We start from the raw sequence: 17,861 nt of genomic DNA, 5'->3' as shown, positions 1-17,861 counted from the left end.
AGGCAACAAAAAGTAAAACTTTTCTTGCAACACAGACTAACCATCATGTATTTACTCCACGTCTTTCAAGAATCAATCCTTTGAATATACTTGTCAACATCCCCTATATATTTTTGTAAAAGTACTGCAATTAATGGTGATCAAACAGTAATTAATTACACTACACATTTTAAAAACACCTAGTAATACGTTTCTATATTCGAATTGATGAGGAGGACCAATAAACAAGTATAACTTCTGTAAAGTCATTTTTATGTTTTGTTTTGTCAAAAAAACTTTTGTAAAGTCATGGGTAAGAATTGATAACAAGTATTTAAAACATTCATAAAATTCTTTACTGTATCCAAGGAAACGTGAGAAACCAATAATAATACCATTTCTTTTCAAACGTAATCAGTTCGTATAAAACTAATTAATTCATCGGTTTATACTTTATACTACTACATATTGTATCTTCCTCCCAAAGAAAAACAAAAAGAAAGCAAAATCAAACCCACGCTTAATGTTGATATCACCTTCCACCCCAACAAACCAGCGCCTCTCCGCATCACTCCACAAGTTTTGAAAAAAAAAAAAAAATTATATACACAAAGACTGGTGTATACACATTCACATCTCTCTCTCTCTCTCTCTTTCGGCAAATGAAACGTGTTTGAACATTCTCCACGGTGGTTATTTCTCAGATTAGGGCGAATTACGATCACTTCACCCCGCCGTCATGTACGTTGCCAAAAGAATCTCCGACGTCGATCGTCGTCTTCTCCTCCTCCTCATAATACCTTCTCTCTCCCTCCTCCTCTTAATCTCTTTCTCTTCTCTCACCCTTGATCCTTTCCCAACTCTAGCACCTCTTCGTAACCTAATCTACACTCGTACCCTAACCGTCACAACCGAAACCTCTGATTTCACAGTGGAATTATCCGATTCGGAACCTAACGACGTGAACCAACGGCGGAGGAGGAAGAGGGAGGAGTTGGTGAAGTCTAAGATCGCCGTGTGTTTGGTAGGAGGAGCGAGGCGGTTCGAGCTAACAGGACCATCGATTATGGAGAAGATCTTGAGGGTCTATCCTAATGCAGATTTGTTTCTTAACAGTCCTCTTGACAAAAACTCGTTTAAACTTCGGTTCCTTAAGGACGCACCGAGGCTCGCTTGGGTTCGTATCTTTGAGCCTAAGCCGATCAATGAGACTGAGCCGATGGTTCGAGTCCTCACACCCATGAATTCGCCTAATGGCATTAAGGTAATTAGATCATCAAACTCTTGTAATTTATTTACCATTGAATTTAGTCATGAAAGTTATCAACTCTTATAATTAGCTTACCTTTTTTAAAAAAAAATCACTAACTTTGAATTAATTAATGGAACTTAAATTCGGAAATATAGAATTAAGGATAAGAAAGTGGTCGAGAGGGGGTCCGTTTAGTTGGAGAGGTTTAGGGTTGGTGCAACCGTTTCTTGATCTGTACGTTACTCATGTGAAGGAATTTTTGTTTGATGATGGGTTGGTATTTGGTGGCATCATCAATTCTCATCCTATATAATAGTATATTCTTTTTCGATCTCGTTAGTTTATACCCCTGTTTTAGAAATCGCTAGGCGCTAGTCGGTCGGTCGGGGTGGACCTAGCGCTTAGCGAGAAAATCAGAGATTAAACGGAGACTAGTTTTTGGGTTATTTTATTAAATTAATAGTAAATTAAAAATATATAGTACTAAATATATGTATAATTATGTTTATGTGAAAATAAAAATATCAATAAAATATAAAGCTATAGTATTGTCTTTAAAGTTACGGTAAAAACATAAAAACGTAATATTAAGAAAAAAAATAATGATTTTAATTAAAAATTTGTACATTAGTTATTGTAAAACATCATAAACTCTTAATTTAAATGTCTAAATAACAGAAATATATATATTTGATCTATATTTGGCTTCAAAAATAATCGGTATATACAAAATTATGCGGGAATTAATCGGATTAGACGGTATAATCGGATAATCGATGCTATGCGGGGATTAGTCATTAATCAAGGCGGAGAGGGCGGTCTAGCGATTTTACGGAGCATAATCAGTGTTAGGCGGAGATTTTTAAAACAGGAGTTTATACTAATTTAATTGCGGTAAAAAATGGCGTTTTAAAAGACAAAACGGATGACATTCATTATGTTATGGTTGTGATATTAGTTAATTGTTGTCTACATTTATGATGTATGGGTTAATGCAACTTTCTTGATTAGGATTTTATAGTTAGTATGAGGTTGAAAATTCAAATGATGATTTCTTGGAAATTTCCATTATATCTAGCAACTCGCAATGTTGTAGTCCTCCTAGTCCTACTAGTCCGAGATTGAAAATTGACCCCTTACCTTTTCGGGACCCATGTTTCCACATAAAGAAGATATTGATTAAGTTGACAGCTTGTGATTTACAGATATGGGGCTGTAAGAATAACTCGCATCCTGTTCTATTTGGCATTTTTTAGTTATGGTAATACTTTTTTGTGAAATGGTTAATGCGTGACATGATGATGTTAATGTGTGGCGTGATGATGATGTGAATCCGGAGGCTTTTTAGTGTAGTGTGATTATAAACGTGTACCTAGTATATAACATATTAGATTATTAAATTAAACTTTTTTCTCTCACTTTAAAATAATAATGGTTATAAACGTGACTCGTATATTAATATTTTAGAAAATCTGATTCCGGTATATATAATACACGAATTACAAATTATTTGTTTAGCATTTGGTATAGTTTTCCTCAAGTGTGTCCCCTTTTTCCAGTTGTTTTTTCTCATTTATGTGTTCAATGACAGGGCTTGTTACAGTACTTCAACCTCGTAGAAGGCTGCATCACCATGATTAAGGCATACCAAAACGAGAATAACTTCACATACGACTGGATAGTCCGTACCCGTGTTGACGGTTACTGGGCTGACCCGCTCAAACCAGAATACTTCATACCGGGTCAGTACTTAGTCCCACCTGGATCCTCCTACGGTGGCCTCAATGACCGCTTCGGTGTCGGCGATCTCAACACCTCAACGGTAGCTCTCTCTCGCCTTTCCCTAATTCCAGACCTCGACTCAGACGGGTTAACTCATCTCAACTCCGAGTCTGCCTTCAAGGCTCAGCTCACAACTCACCGTGTCCCTTACGTCACTAAACCTCTCCCTTTCTGCATCATGACTGATCGGACCTACGATTTCCCTCCATCTAGCTACGGAGTTCCCGTGGTGGCGCTTTCTAGCCCAGGACCGTTGAGTGGTGCCAAGTGTCGTCCTTGTACGGTGGCGTGCAACAGCTCATGCGTGGCGGAAGTGATGGGAATACTGAACAGAGAGTGGAGTTGGACGGAGTGGGAAAACGAGACGGTGGAGCTGTGCGACGCACATGGGGAATGGGAAGAAGGTTGGGAGAAGATTTTTGACGAGACCGCCGGAGAAAAACTCGCACGTGCGAGGAAACGAGTCGGAGGTTTGGATTCGAGGAGATGTGTGGAAGAGTTTGAAAATATGAGAGGAGCGGCCGTTAAATGGGAAGCTCCCGCCTCCGAACAGATTTGTACGTTAGGCTTACGGCCCAACTAGAACATATCGGGCTTTAGGTCCAACTTAATTCGCTAACAAATTTTCCCTTTTTCTAGTGTGTTTTGCATTTTTTGTTTAATTTTTGAGATGAAAACAAGATCTTACATTTTCTGTATTCAGTAGGAAAGAAAAAAGAAAAAAAAATCAAAACAGATATATCGAGATAGACTTCTTCTAAAGATCTACCACATGGAAGAAGCACCAAATCTGTTCGTAAATTGAACCTGTTACAGGATTCGATATCTTCCACTAGTGCAGATTTGTATACAGCTTTTTACGCATCATTACATGTACACACTTTCTTACGAATTAATGATTTTTACTACTGAAACTTTTTCCTATGGGTTTGGAAGACGGGCCAACCAAGTATGACATCGGTATGCAGTATAAGTTAACTAACAGCTCATCACGTGACCTTTTGCATTTGGCAGATGGATTGGAATCTCGGCACATCACGCGAGGAAAAGATACGAATATATATACATTAGCCGTCTGCTATTTTCATCAAGCATGTATTATGTTTTGGTTTCAGTTAGCTTATTTCATACCACCTCCGTTTAATATTTTTCAATATAATTCTTTTTGATATAATTTTTTTCAGTTTTATCTATACTATTAGTCTATTATCTATATGTGTGAAAAATAACGTTAAAACGACAATGAAAACGAAGTTTTTATGAAGACAAAAACTAATGCGTTCAATACATGCAATTATGCACAGTAATCATGCTATCTAAACCGAATGAATAGAACTTCAGTTGAAAACGATGGCTCGTCGTAAATGTTTTATATCAAACTTAAATTATCGGGCAAGCTCTCAACATCCAGTTAGTCAAGTATATTAATTGGTATCTTCTCCAAATAATTAATGACATATCATTATTATTCATCATGACCATCAATCTCAAATTCACCACACAAAAAGAGAAAAATATAATCAATATATATAACTGGAAACATGATCATGTGGATCTAAAACACTTGAATCGATAATTATCTCTAAAGTCCGATCACAGAGTCTGTGGCTCCTCACATTTCATTTCAAGTTAGTTGCGTAATTAAATCCAGCTGATATCAAGTCACATGCCTAAAATTATCTATTGGCGTTAAGTAAGGTCCTCTTGATGATGTTTGTGGATCTACGCCGAATCACTCGTTTTATAAAGTCCACACGCTTGCACTATCTAATTATATAATGCTTAGTGTAAGTAAAATATAGATTTAAGGGATAGTTTAGATTATACAATTACATCTCTCTTTTTTCGTGATCGTGGTAGGACAAAAGTGAAGTGTCGTAAACAAGAAAACCGTGATTTTGATCCTTTGATGCATAGTTGGAGGTTGCCCTTCTCTGACACGTACCAGCTCACCCCTCGTGCTTTGTTAATTACTAGACACTTAATCTTAAGTGTAACAGTTTACTAATATAAATGACCGGAAATTCATATATAGACTATCATATATATATATATATATATGTACATTGTAAGAATACGATATAGTACTTTAACAGCACCAAAAAAGCAATGAAATAGTATATTATTCGATAGTCCTTAATAGTACATATTGTAATTAAGAATACGATCGAAAAACGTTTTATATGAAAATGGAATTGGACGTACAAAACTTTTCGAGCTTTGTTTGCTTTATATTTATTACCTTCAATAGTGACTGTCGTGGATACATATCCCCAATATATGTAATCATTTTCAGCCGCTGATAAAGTAACTGCAGAATATATAAGTTGATTTGGACGAACCAATTCGCCGCCGAATGTAGAAAATATTTTTGATTAGATCTTAGACCTCTCTATAATCTTCATATTAATTAATCAATTCATTTTGATGATCGTTCATACCCATGTGAAAACAAATCTGTGTTAACGCGTCTAGACCCCTACCAAATAAGTTTATGGAAGACTCAAGTATGTTTATTTAATAGTTATAACTTATGTCATAAATAATACGATACTACCGAGTGTGAATTACTCTATTTTTTTAGAAAGGATCGGAGAGAGCAGTTTTGGATTGGAGTACTAGTTCTAGCTAGGGTGGCCAACCCACGTGTGTCCCCTCTCCGCTTGAAATGGAACATTTGTTATGTCTCTTAACTCGTTAAATCTGATTAATATATCCATCATCACATTATATTATCTCAAATAATATACTAGAATAGTAAGTAGATAACTATTACAAACGATCTTAGCTCCTTTAACCTTATTAGAATCTATATGTACTTATTAACTTTGAGTTTCTTTTCTTGTTCGGCAACGACCTACCATTGAGTTTGGCTCTCTACTTTATATATAACATGTTAAAAGTTGTTCAAACGTCCAAGTAATAATCAAAACGTCTAGTAAATAGCTGTATACAATCGTGTAAAAATTGAAGAACTTAGAATAGGTTACAAGTGTATATATCTGAAACTAAATAAATATATAGTTGGGGAGATAACAAAGCAATTATTCTCAAAAAGCTAGCGAACTCATCCCATTCCCACGTGCACATCATCTCATACTTCAATAGCCCGAAACTCCACTCTCACCTCATCACCGGTGTATATATATAAACGCTCCTTCTTATTCCTCTTTCATCATTTCAAAACTCAAACCATCTCTCTTCTCTTCTCTATCTATCTCTGTCCTCAGAGAATGGTTGGAGTTTTCCGGCGATCACTCTCATTCCCTAACAAACCTTGCGGCCGTTCATCTCCAACTCCAAAGCCACGTGTCTCTCACCACACAAGATCCATCAGTCTACCCTGTCGATCTCATCCCTTAATCTCCCACGTCAACCACGAGATCTCCCAGCTCAAATCCTGGTTCTCCTTCTCCGGCGAATCTAACCGTCGCACCACCTCCTGGATCACCGACGGTCTCAGCCTCCTCAAGGACGTTCAAGAAACGCTCGCCGATATACTCCAGCTCCCACAATCCCAAGAATCTCTACGTAACCGTCCCGTCTTCTTCGAGAATCTTCTAGAAGACCTTCTCCGGTTCGTGGACGCTTACGGGATCTTCCGCACGTCGATCCTCTGCCTCCGTGAGCACCAGTCCGCCGCTCAAGTCGCTCTCCGTAAAAAAGACGACGAGAAAATCGCATCGTACCTACAATCTCGCCGGTCTCTCGCGCGAGATATCGCGAAGCTGACGTCGTCGATCCGCGAGCCGAAGACGAAACACCAGCAGTACTGCCACGTGGACAGCGTGAACGGGACGTACAGTGACGCAGAGCTAGCGTCAGTTATAAGCGACGTCATCGAGGTCACCGTTTTGGTTTCCGTTGCTCTTTTTAACGGCGTTTACTTCTCTCTACGTTCCACAAAAACGACGCCGTTTATTGGGTTCTTGAAACGGTCCGAGAAAAAAGAGAAACTAGACGAAGGCATCGAGGAGCTGAAGCAAGTCGAGGAGAACAGTTTGGTTGGTCTAAACAAGAAGAAGAACGAGGAAGTAAAGAGTTTGATGAAGAAGATGATGGAGTTGGAGAATTCGATCCGTGAAATCGAATGCGAAAGTGAGAAAGTGTTTAGGGGTTTAATTAGCACTCGTGTCTCATTGCTTAATGCCCTAACACATATTAACTAAATTATCACTCATCTCATTCTTTATTTTTTCCTTGTCTATTTTACGTTTTTGTCACATTATTTTTATTATTTGTCCGAGTTAAATACATGAAAGAAAATAGAAAAAAAACAAATAAATAAAAGATACTTTACATTTCCTTGTAATTATAAATCGAGAATGAGATGAGAGTGATATATAATCTCCCTTTTAAAATTGAACTTTTAATAGCGACTGCTTCACACATCAGCGAGACTAATAGATAGAGCAAACAAACAGAGACGTTTTTGTTTTGTAATAATATTTTTCCACCGTAAATACTATCATTTTCTTTAAAAAACCTCAAAAATAACCAACCCAAATCATAAACGAATCGTTATTCATTACCGTGTTACCAAATTTTACTGCCTTTATGTTGTTTTTATGTTATAGTTCAGAAATGTGCATACCAATTTTTAATCTTAGATTTAGTTGCTTCAAACGAGATATCTGATGATTGTTACAATTTAGGTTTATTATATATTTATAAAGAATAGTTATTTCACAGAAAAGAAATAATGGTTACGCGTTAAGAAACCAAGGTCCACTTATTTTCACAAGCCATCCCCCATGCCATGGCCATGCATTATCATTTATTTGGCAGACAACAAAACATTAAACATAAGAACAGAAACAGCGAGCGTGAACAAATTCAGTTGACACATATATTTGCCGGAAATAATCGAGAGAAAAATTAATTATAGGGCATAAGACCATGTGCATCGGCGTCCTTTTGGTCCGTCCCCCATGATTTTTGTTTTAAAAATAAATGAAAAATGGTCCATTAACGAAAAAACGTATCTTCAAAGGGGACGTTTTTCGTCCGTCGACTTGGCCACATGGTTGTTTGTGATTGGAAAAATTGAGAGAGGAGAGGAGTACTGGTGAGAGAGAGGAGATCGTAAGCTACAATTTAATGCGAGTCAAAATTTCGTCTACGAATCTGCCGCAGCTTCTTCTTCCTGATTTCTCGAATCATCTCTCAGATTAAGAAGGTATTGTAATTGTTCATCCTTCTTCTTCAGATTTCTGTTTCCTTGCCCTAAATTCTCTGCTCGATTTCGTGATTTTTGCCTTTTTGAGTTCTTAATGTCTATTTTGGGCTTTTACATGTGTAGATTTCAGTTGGTATACACTTCTGTGGATTTTGATTTTTGTCGATGATAGAAACGAAACGAGCTAGTGTATATTTTGGTTAAGTATAACTTCGCAATTGTCCTGTGAATTTTGTTTGAACTTCGTGTTTTTGGAATTTTTGAGCTTGAGTTATTTGAATTACAAGCTTCAGTTTTAAGGAATAAGGATTTGTTTGTTGTAATTCTCTGCAGATTCTTGATCTGGAAACAGTTTAAGGCTGTTGAGCTTGTAAAATCGTGGGATCTTGCTTTGTTCGATTTATAGAAAACTTGGAATCCAATGGCTAACTTACCGCAGAGATCCTTGGTTAATTACCCGGGAACTCTCACTCCTTTGGAGCCAAATAAACCACACCACAGCCAGATAGAACCCCAGTTCCTCATTCTTCTCCAGTCGTAGCTTCACCTATACCTCCTAGGTTTCCTCAACCAAGTTTTAGACCAGATCAGATGTCTTCGCCTTCTATGAAATCCCCAAATATGTTGTCACCTGCGAATGGTATCATAACCGGAAGTCCCATTCCTCGTTTGAGTACTCCTCCTGGTCCTCCTGTTTTTAATACTCCGGTTAAACCAGCTGCTGTGCCTTTCCGTACCTCTCCAACTACTCCTCAGCCTATGGCATACTCTTCAGCTACGGCTTCTTCTCTTCCTGTATCTACACCTTCTTTTTACTCAAACGGGTCATCAGTTGGATCGCAGCGTGATCTTCCAGATGCTGTTAGAATGGAGGAGCCTATAGCTGCAGACTCACCTTATGTTTTGTTTTCTGCAAATAAGGTAATTTTTTCTTATCTGTTCAGTTCACATTTGGTGTGTGTCAGCGTTAGCTCTCCCAGTTTCACTTGCTATTTGTGTCTTATTCAACAGCCTGTGTGATCCTTTCTATTAATCCATCCTTTCGAATGCCTCCTGCTATGTGAAAATTTATTTATCTGTAACCATCACTGTCCATTTCATGTAGGTTTTAAAGCAGAAGAAGCTAGCAAATGTTGCTAGCTTGGGTTTTGGAGCTATTGTTTCTGCGGGGAGGGAGATTAGTCCTGGTCCTCAGATTATCCAACGTGATTCACATCGCTGTCTTAACTGTGGAGCGTATTCAAATCCTTATAGCTCCATTTTAATTGGCTCAGGCCAATGGAGTGTGTCATATGCGAATAAAATGTTTGTTTTTGTTTTGATGTTTTTATGTTTTATGTTTTCTGTTATTAATTTCTTAATTGTATGTTTTTGTTTTTTAACTTTAAATAATTAATGTTTAAACTTTTAAAATATTATTATTTTATTTTGGGGACCAAATACAAATAGACACCAATGTTCATACTAAAAATAAGAACTTTTCAAAATAATATTATTAAATTTGAAGAACCAAAAATTGTCCTACACCAATGCCTATGCTCTAAGAAGACATATCACTTGTATGGTTTCACGTTGATGGATTCGTTCTAATATTTTGTGGTCTAACTGATCTCCCTTAAGTTTTAATTAGTGATAACTCAGAATGCCACCACATGGTTTGTTAGGGATGCTTTTCAATTATCATCTTGATCTGATTCGGATTAAGACTTAATTATTTGACTAACACCGTATTAAAACGTGGGGTTTGCTGGAAAACAAACCGTAGTGTATAGTGCTATTAATTAAATTTAACAATTAGGATCTTTCCCCTTTTAGCGGCGGTACGTATTGGTGGCACTCATGACCGGTTCGACCTGTGAAATCAATTTAACCGTACTAATCAATCACTCATAAGCCATAGGATACTAAATCCGGTTGGGTTGTATAATTGGGTTGGTTGCTTTGAAATGCAACTTGCGTGAATTATTGTTATTTGATAGAAAGCTTTACTAAGTTTGGAATAATAATATTACAACGAGGCAAAAAAATTGCCAACTCGGATTTGGTCATGACTTCAACCCAACTCCCAACCAAGAAGATAACACAGATGGAAAAGGGATATTGGTCTTCTTCATTGAATGATTAGTGTTTGATTAGTTTAGGACCCAATTAAAAGTTAAATAGCACTATTTAGAGAAGAGATAATTATTAGAACATGAAGTGTACATGTTCCTAATAATTAAGGGACTTCAAATATCTTACCCAATTATTGGTCACTATTTGTTATACATCAATTATGTATAGTTGGTTATTTTTGTCAATATGTATATAGTTGGTTCTAGTTTAAATGTTAGGTTTCATCCGTTATATCAAGTGAATGTTTTACTTGTATACAGCTATATCTAATTCTCTTGGGAAATTTAATTTTAGTACGTGCCGACATGCCAAATAGAAAACGGTTTATAAAAACAAAATACACCGCATTTAGATCATGTATTACAAAACTTTCTTTTTTAATTGGGTTTTCATTTACAATTCCATAAAACTTCACAATCAGAACCTATAACCGTCGAATAAACCAGTTAACTAGAATTTAAGCTAGACATGTTATAGGTTATGGTTACCAATTATTTCAGGTTAGTCAGATAGACTGGAAAGTTTTGGTTGGTGAAAGAGCATTTATCGTTGGTTTAGGTTTTTTCAAAGTGTTAATAGTTGATGGCAGAACAAATTAAGACACAGTTTTTAAAAACTTTGTGTGGTTAGACGATGTGAAATACTGAAATTTAATTTGTCGAGGATCTTATAAAGAAGTCAAAATTTTATTGTGAAGTTTGGAATTTGATGTGATTATTTGGGAAAGTTGTATATCGATAACTCAAATATATGTGGTGTTTTCAGAAAGTCAAAATTTACAGTAACGTTTAATGGTGTGGTTAGAATTTAGAATATTTAACTTTATGGGGCGTATATAGAAAGAAATCCTTTACTAATTCATAAGTTTATATTGATCAGCCAGTGTATGATTACAAGCAATGGTTCATTTCACGCCTTAAGAATATGTATGATTGAATGTAAATAGTTCATTTCACGCCTTGCATAAAGCATACATATCCCTCATGATTTGAAGACTTTCGGAGACTTTCCTGATTTCACGCATGCCATTGGAGACTTTCCCCTAACGAAAGGCCTTGCAATGTGGCCGTATTTATAAATAGGCCCGTTTTAGCCCAATATTTAATTGTAGAAAGAGGCCTGTTTTAGCCCAATAGGTTTGTGTAAGTCGGCAGATGTGATCTTTTTAACCCTCGTCTCTCCATTATTTTGCTCAACAACAATTTGTTTTTTTCCTATCTCTCTCACTATCTCTCCGATACGAGAAAATTTTCTTTTAGGGTTCTCTTCTCTCTCTCGCTTTCATTACAATTTGAGTTGGAACCCACATAGATCGAGGTGTTTTAGGCGTGATATCTGAAACCTAGATTCGATTCATTCACAACTTTTATCGAAGATGGAAAGACAAGTAATGGCTTCGAGAATCGTGCAACGGAAAGAGGACTACTTGCCAAGCAAGCAAGTTTCGGATGAATCGTCTGAGGAACTTGAAAAGAGTTGTTTGACAGAAGAAGAAGAAGATCAAGATGCCTGTTTGTCTGATGCTAGTCATAACATTAAGAAGAGGATGAGGGAAGCTACGACGACTTGTGAATCGATGAAGAGAAAGAAGCGTATGCCAAGCAAAGACTCTGGGTACCAGACGTTGTTTCACGATGATGACTGGCTTTTTGGCAACACTGATCTCCCAAAGAATGTTACCAATAATAACGCAGCTATCAAGAACGATCAAGACATGATCATGAAGATGTTGCTGCAGATACCACTATCGGGAGATTCCTTGTTTCCTAGGGCTCAGTTTTTGCCTCAAGTCAAGATTTTTGCATTACCATATACAGTTCCGTATTAAGTCTCCATATTGATTTCTTCTTTCTCAGGTTTAACCTGAGCCTGTTTATTCGGATATTAACTCATAAGTTGTATCTATGTTGTCGACTTGTGTACAAGAGTTTCCTTTTTGTAAAATTTCCTTTCTGTTTTTTTAGTGGAATTTTTGTAAAATTTCCTTTTCCTTGTAAAACCTTTTCCTTTTGTATAAATAATTTGTCCTATATAGGTCAAGAGAAATAGGAGAACAATTTATACACCCTGATCGTTTTTACGCTCTTCCGAATTAGTTTTGCAAACAACAAAAAAAAACAAATTATTACAAGACTATATATATATATATATATACCCTTAAGAAAAGTAATCTTAATATTGAGGAAGACATGAATTCAATAACAATAGAATTCTACATGTAATAATGCTTTGGTATGCGATAACGTTATAGGCACATCTAGGCTGTCTTGTTTAATAAGTCTTCTCCGTTCGTGCACATTCCCAACTTTCCCCCAATTGGAAAATTATAATATAACATGTATGCGTGTACATATTATATAAAAATGGTACTTTGGACATTTCTTGATATATGAAATCTCGAAGAATGCAATATAATAAAGGTTGCTGGGATTACGAGAACGACGTCGCAGCCAACAGTTCTTGTTTCTTGTTGGTTTCATATTTCCGCAGCCCATATCCAAGGTTGCCGCACATACAAGTAGTCTAACAACTGAAATTTGGATATTAATTAAACAATCTCTAGTTTTTTTCTTTTCCCCCTCAAGATATGTTTTTGTTTGTTTACCTATAACATTGATCCCCAAGAAAAAAAATGCTCATATATCATGTTGTTTATAAATCTAATACAAAAAGATATGTCGGAGAGACTTCACATATTTTACCTCAAAGAAAAAAAGAAACAAATGTACAACATAATATCATCCGTGCGTGGTGGTTGTATGGTTTCAGTTTCAGATTAATTGGCTTTATGACACTATATATATGCAAACACTAGACGTTCGTCATTTGGTCATTTGAATTTTAGTTTGAATGATGATTAATTTGCATGAAATTATTTGCTAAGAAGCATGTTCACCAATCTGATTAATCAGTTGTTTCAACGATATTTGAATATTATTCAATGCTAAAAAGGAACAAAATAATAATAGTAGAATGATAATCATCAAGAAGAGGAGTGTAGATTTGTCGTTTGACTGTCGGAAGAAACTCAATTGCAACAGCCAATTCCAGACTGTATCTATATTCGTCTATAGACTGGCCTCTACGTGTACGCATACATATACACACAACCTCAAATCAATATGCATGTACATATAAGACACATACATATATAAAGGTGAGAGTATTAATTGAGAAATTGAACCTTTTGTTCGTTGACTATATACATTAATATCTCCATTGAGTGAATCAGCCATGGTTGCTACTTCATCATCATCAAGTGCCCACGTGCGTTCAATAAGCTGGTCTGAAGACGTTCGTCCTCTGTCTCGAGCCATCGAAGATCATCTTCTAATACTAAAGAAAAGACCAGAGTCTGCTCGTCAGAAACTCGGAGTCTTAAAGAACCTGTACGAGGTTGTCGAAGTTTTCCTCCGTTTTCAAACGACGAAAACACAAAAAGCTTTCACCGGATTTGAAGACGTTTCCGACGGGTTCCTCGAGGTTCTTGATATTTGTAGCACGATCAGAGACGTTCTGATGCAGATAAAGGAACAAGTCAGGGAACTCGAATCGAGCTTGAGGAGGAGAGTGATCAGAAGCAAATCAGTAGAAGATCAAGAAGCTTTCGTGTCGCGTGAGATAGACGCGTACGTGTTTAAGAGGAGAGCCTTGAGCAGAACGATTGTGAAACAGCTGAAGAAAACAGAGGATAAGATGAAGAAAAAGAAGAAAAGAGATTGTGGAGACGTCATTAATGTGATGAAAAGAGTTGAAAAGACGAGCTTCGATGTTTTGGTGTCTTTGCTGATCGAAGTTGTGACGAAGAATCAGAGCGATCATAAGCAGAGATCGAGGAAAGGGCTTGTGTCGAGGATATTTAATAGGAAGAATCAAGAAGTTGATGCGGAGGAGCTGAAGAAGTTGAGAGAAACAGAGCGTGGGATTGAAGAAACAGAGAGAGAGTTGGAGAGTGTGTATAAGAAACTGTTGAAGACTAGAGTTTCTTTTCTTAACATGCTTACTCTTTGATGATTAGATGTAACTTTGTTCATGTGAAGTATTGGCTTTAGCCTTTTAGTTTAGGCTAAGATTTTACTCTAAATATTTGTGTGCATCATTCTTAAATCATATATTCATATTTAAACCTTACTTAGATTACTTCAGTGTCATAAGTTTATACCAATCACAAGACTGAGCAAATATATCATTTAGTTTTCTCTTCAGAAGTTGTAGTCACAACTCACAACTCACAAGACTGAGCACATCACTTGGTTTTCTCTTCAGAAAATATATCAAAACAGAGCAGGGGTGAATTTGAGATAATGGGCTTATTAATTGGGTTCAATAGGCTTTAACTATATTCTATTCATCTGACTTAAAAATAAAAAGAAGAAGTTAAGGCCACGATTGGTAATTGCTGTTATTTTTTGCTGTAGAGACTTTAACTTTTTAAATCTGATTGTTTACCAACAACTTTTAAAGCTATAACTGTTATTTATTATTATTATTCTTATTATTATATTAATAATAAATATAATTATGTAAAAATATAATTCATATATCAATTTAATGACAAAAATAAATTTTAATACAGAAATTTAAAGCTCAAGCTGTTACTTTTATCATTGAAATATATATATTAATAATAAATATAAATTATGTTAGAATTGAACTCATGTAGAAACTTAATGATAAAATAAATATTATTTATGATAAAATAAAAATTTTAAATGTAAGTTCAAAAATGGTGTTTCCTAGATAATAATAAAAAATTAAGTTCAAAATATTAGTTTACTAACAAATTAATGTTATATTTTATTTAAATATTACCTTAATAGGTTCATTCCACCATGCCTCGTCCCAATTGAGCATAGGGAAAATCCCATAGAATAGGTTTTAGTTTGTTTTGAAATTTAAAACAATTATTATAGTGATTATGAACAATTTTTTTCATAAACTATTTATCACTATCATTAATGATGATAATAAAAATAAAATTAATAAATATTGAAATGGATCTTAAACAAAAGAGAAAAAATGAGAATAATTAATTTCTAAAAATAAAATAGTGAAAAGATCTATGTAAACTTCTAGAGAACTTTTAAATAGAATGGGAAAAAAACAAAATAATTTTTTTACTTCTTTAGTTTTAAAGTCTGGTTTTGAAACTTTAAAAAATCTGAGAAATCAACGAAGGAAAAAAAAAGTTGCTTTGAAAACAAAAAAAAAAAAAAAGTCAATAAAGTATGATTGGTAAATAAACGACTGTAAAAACTTTAATATTTTTTAAAGTTTTAAAAGTCACTTACCAACCAGAGTCTAAATCATAAAGAAATTAATTTAAAAAAATACGCAATAATGCTTTTTTCTTCTTTATAATACGCAATAATGTCATTTTTTTATTACACAGTAATGTATTCTTTTTTAAAAATGAAATAATGTCTCTACATGATGATGACAACTGAAAATATATAATGCAATAATTCGTAGCTATTCCTGCCAAATGGGAAATCGAATAATAAGATTGCTCCACTAACAATAGAATAAAAATGAATGCGTTTGGAGGGATCTGGATCTGATTATATAATCTGTGAGGAGATATTAATCTGTTGAAAATAACCTGAGATATAAAGATCTTAAACACAAAATCTAATCCAGCATGTATATATCCATGCATCGAGCCGTCGAGGTGGTTATACCTTAATTGATGGAGAATTTAGAAATATGTACATACACGTAATACATATGTGTTTTCTTATTATCCACGTTATAAAAAGGTTCATTGGTATTAAACTAGTGTGAAAGTGAAACTGTGAATAGTTTGCTTGGTCGAAAAAAACTACAGAGAATCAGCCGATCAGGTTAACACAACCGCATGTATTGCCAAAGATTTATGAATTCCGGATTTATTATTCTTTTTTATAATGTAAGACTTGTATAACTCTTTGTAGATAATAAATAGATCCACTTAACTTGATACATACACATCTCAGACAAACACGTAACTCAATATTTAAAGTCTGATCCAAATTCCACAATCTAAACATTTCTCATTCCATTTAATTAATCTTCGTCTCCTCTATTCCAAACTGTTGCAATTTACCGACACAGCCTGGCACCGTCGCTCGTGCATGCATGGTACCTAAACCTCATACCTTTCAAGTACCCAATAATAAAATTAAAATGTTTTAAAATTAGATATTATAAACAGAATATATATCTAAACAATTCCACAATGTACCCTAATCCACGAGTGCTTCTTACGTACAAAGAAGGTTCCTTGTGACCTGTTTTAAATCATTTAAACCACTATTTTGATAATACCTCCAAAGTGAGCTGTTCCCCAGATGTCCCACGTCCGTACAAAAACCCAAACTTAGGATCCTTCATCGTACTTTCCTCTCAGATCCCTCTTCTCCTCTATATATAATCTCACTCTTACACACATTCAGTATATCTCTAATCTTCGCTTAAAAACTCTCACAAAGCCCTAAAAAACCAATCACTACTAGATCAAAAACTACCCTTTCGATCAATTCGCTTCTTTACATTCTTAGCTAAGGATCTCCAGCAGATTAAGATCTATGGCTCAGATTAACTTTGAGGGTTTGAGAGAGCTACACGACTGCGTAAACTATATCCTTGATCACTGTCCGAAAACAAGAGAATCTATGTCCCAACAAGGACAGGAGAAGTGGACGGAGCAAGTTTCAGAAGCTTCATTGAGGATGTTAGACATCTGTAACATATCCAAAGATGTGATGACACTCGTGAAACACAACTTGCAAGATCTACAACTGATTTTACGTGGCAACGAATCATCTGATGTCAACGAGAAGATCGCTGCTTATAATCGGTATAAGAACAATCTCAAGAAGGAGACACTGAAATGCTTAAATTGTCTGAAGAATATGAAAGAAAGCGGAGGAAGAGTGGACATGCCAATAGAACAGAACCTTCTGTTTGTATCTGAGGTTTTGAAGGAAGTGAGAAGAGTCGTTGTGACGATGGTTGAGTCTTTATTCTCGCTTGGTTGTATTCCTTGGCTAGAGAAGAGATCGACCAAAGGGTCTTTGTCTTCAATATTTACCAGTCGGTCTTCGTATTTGTTAGATGATGTATGGGATGAGACCGCGGTGCAAAGTGCGACCACAAGGTTGGAGGCAGCGGAGATTGCAATAGAGGAGCTTGAGATAGAGTTGGAGTCTATTTTCCGGCGATTGATTCAGACGAGAGTTTCACTTCTTAATATTCTCACCAACTAGATAATATATGATATATATCCGGTTAGGTTTTGCTTCAAGCGGACATGCTTAGTTAACATTAGATGGATTGATGTGTAAGCCTATTTTAAGTTTGCAACATTATATTCTTTTGAAGTCGCATTATATTTTTTACCCGTTTACGTACTAAACTGGCTACTTGGTTATAGATTTTAGGGTTGAAGACTTAAAGCTTTAACACTTTGTCTTCACTAGAAAAAAAGATGAGTTTCTAAATGAAACTGTTACTTATTATTAGATAAAAAGTTGAATTATAGAGTAGACAATTTCAATTTGATTTATCGCAATT

At 35.4% G+C, this 17,861-nt stretch overlaps 5 protein-coding genes and 1 pseudogene across 6 annotated transcripts; all 6 read left to right on the top strand.

Moving 5' to 3' along the window:
• The first annotated feature begins 134 nt into the window (after positions 1 to 134).
• Positions 135 to 3,775, top strand: LOC104751520 (uncharacterized). Its single transcript, XM_010473472.3, has 2 exons — positions 135 to 1,243; positions 2,823 to 3,775. The coding sequence occupies exons 1-2, from the start codon at positions 719 to 721 to the stop codon at positions 3,594 to 3,596; spliced, it is 1,299 nt and encodes a 432-aa protein (XP_010471774.1). The 5' UTR covers positions 135 to 718; the 3' UTR covers positions 3,597 to 3,775.
• A 2,164-nt stretch (positions 3,776 to 5,939) lies between these two features.
• Positions 5,940 to 7,374, top strand: LOC104751519 (uncharacterized). Its single transcript, XM_010473471.3, has one exon. It carries the CDS (start codon positions 6,247 to 6,249, stop codon positions 7,180 to 7,182), a length of 936 nt encoding a protein of 311 aa, XP_010471773.1. The 5' UTR covers positions 5,940 to 6,246; the 3' UTR covers positions 7,183 to 7,374.
• Positions 7,375 to 8,637: 1,263 nt separating this feature from the next.
• On the top strand, positions 8,638 to 10,906 carry LOC109129535 (protein transport protein SEC23 A pseudogene; annotated as a pseudogene). Its single transcript, XR_015585044.1, has 3 exons — positions 8,638 to 9,113; positions 9,298 to 9,507; positions 10,808 to 10,906. The product of XR_015585044.1 is annotated as a protein transport protein SEC23 A pseudogene (transcript).
• Positions 10,907 to 11,518: 612 nt separating this feature from the next.
• LOC104753874 (uncharacterized) lies at positions 11,519 to 12,339 on the top strand. The gene has a single exon (XM_010476060.3). It carries the CDS (start codon positions 11,683 to 11,685, stop codon positions 12,133 to 12,135), a length of 453 nt encoding a protein of 150 aa, XP_010474362.1. The 5' UTR covers positions 11,519 to 11,682; the 3' UTR covers positions 12,136 to 12,339.
• A 1,148-nt stretch (positions 12,340 to 13,487) lies between these two features.
• On the top strand, positions 13,488 to 14,508 carry LOC104751518 (uncharacterized). Its single transcript, XM_010473470.3, has one exon. The coding sequence runs from the start codon at positions 13,542 to 13,544 to the stop codon at positions 14,316 to 14,318; it is 777 nt and encodes a 258-aa protein (XP_010471772.1). The 5' UTR covers positions 13,488 to 13,541; the 3' UTR covers positions 14,319 to 14,508.
• Positions 14,509 to 16,756: 2,248 nt separating this feature from the next.
• On the top strand, positions 16,757 to 17,703 carry LOC104751517 (uncharacterized). Its single transcript, XM_010473469.3, has one exon. The coding sequence runs from the start codon at positions 16,874 to 16,876 to the stop codon at positions 17,552 to 17,554; it is 681 nt and encodes a 226-aa protein (XP_010471771.2). The 5' UTR covers positions 16,757 to 16,873; the 3' UTR covers positions 17,555 to 17,703.
• The last annotated feature ends 158 nt before the right edge of the window (positions 17,704 to 17,861 follow it).

The sequence above is a fragment of the Camelina sativa genome, chromosome 16 (assembly GCF_030686135.1).
Source record: "Camelina sativa cultivar CO46 ecotype springtype chromosome 16, ASM3068613v1".
NCBI classification, from domain to species: Eukaryota; Viridiplantae; Streptophyta; class Magnoliopsida; order Brassicales; family Brassicaceae; genus Camelina; species Camelina sativa.
The sequence above is the reverse complement of the archived record's forward strand: the minus strand, read 5'-3'. Positions and strand labels throughout refer to the sequence as shown.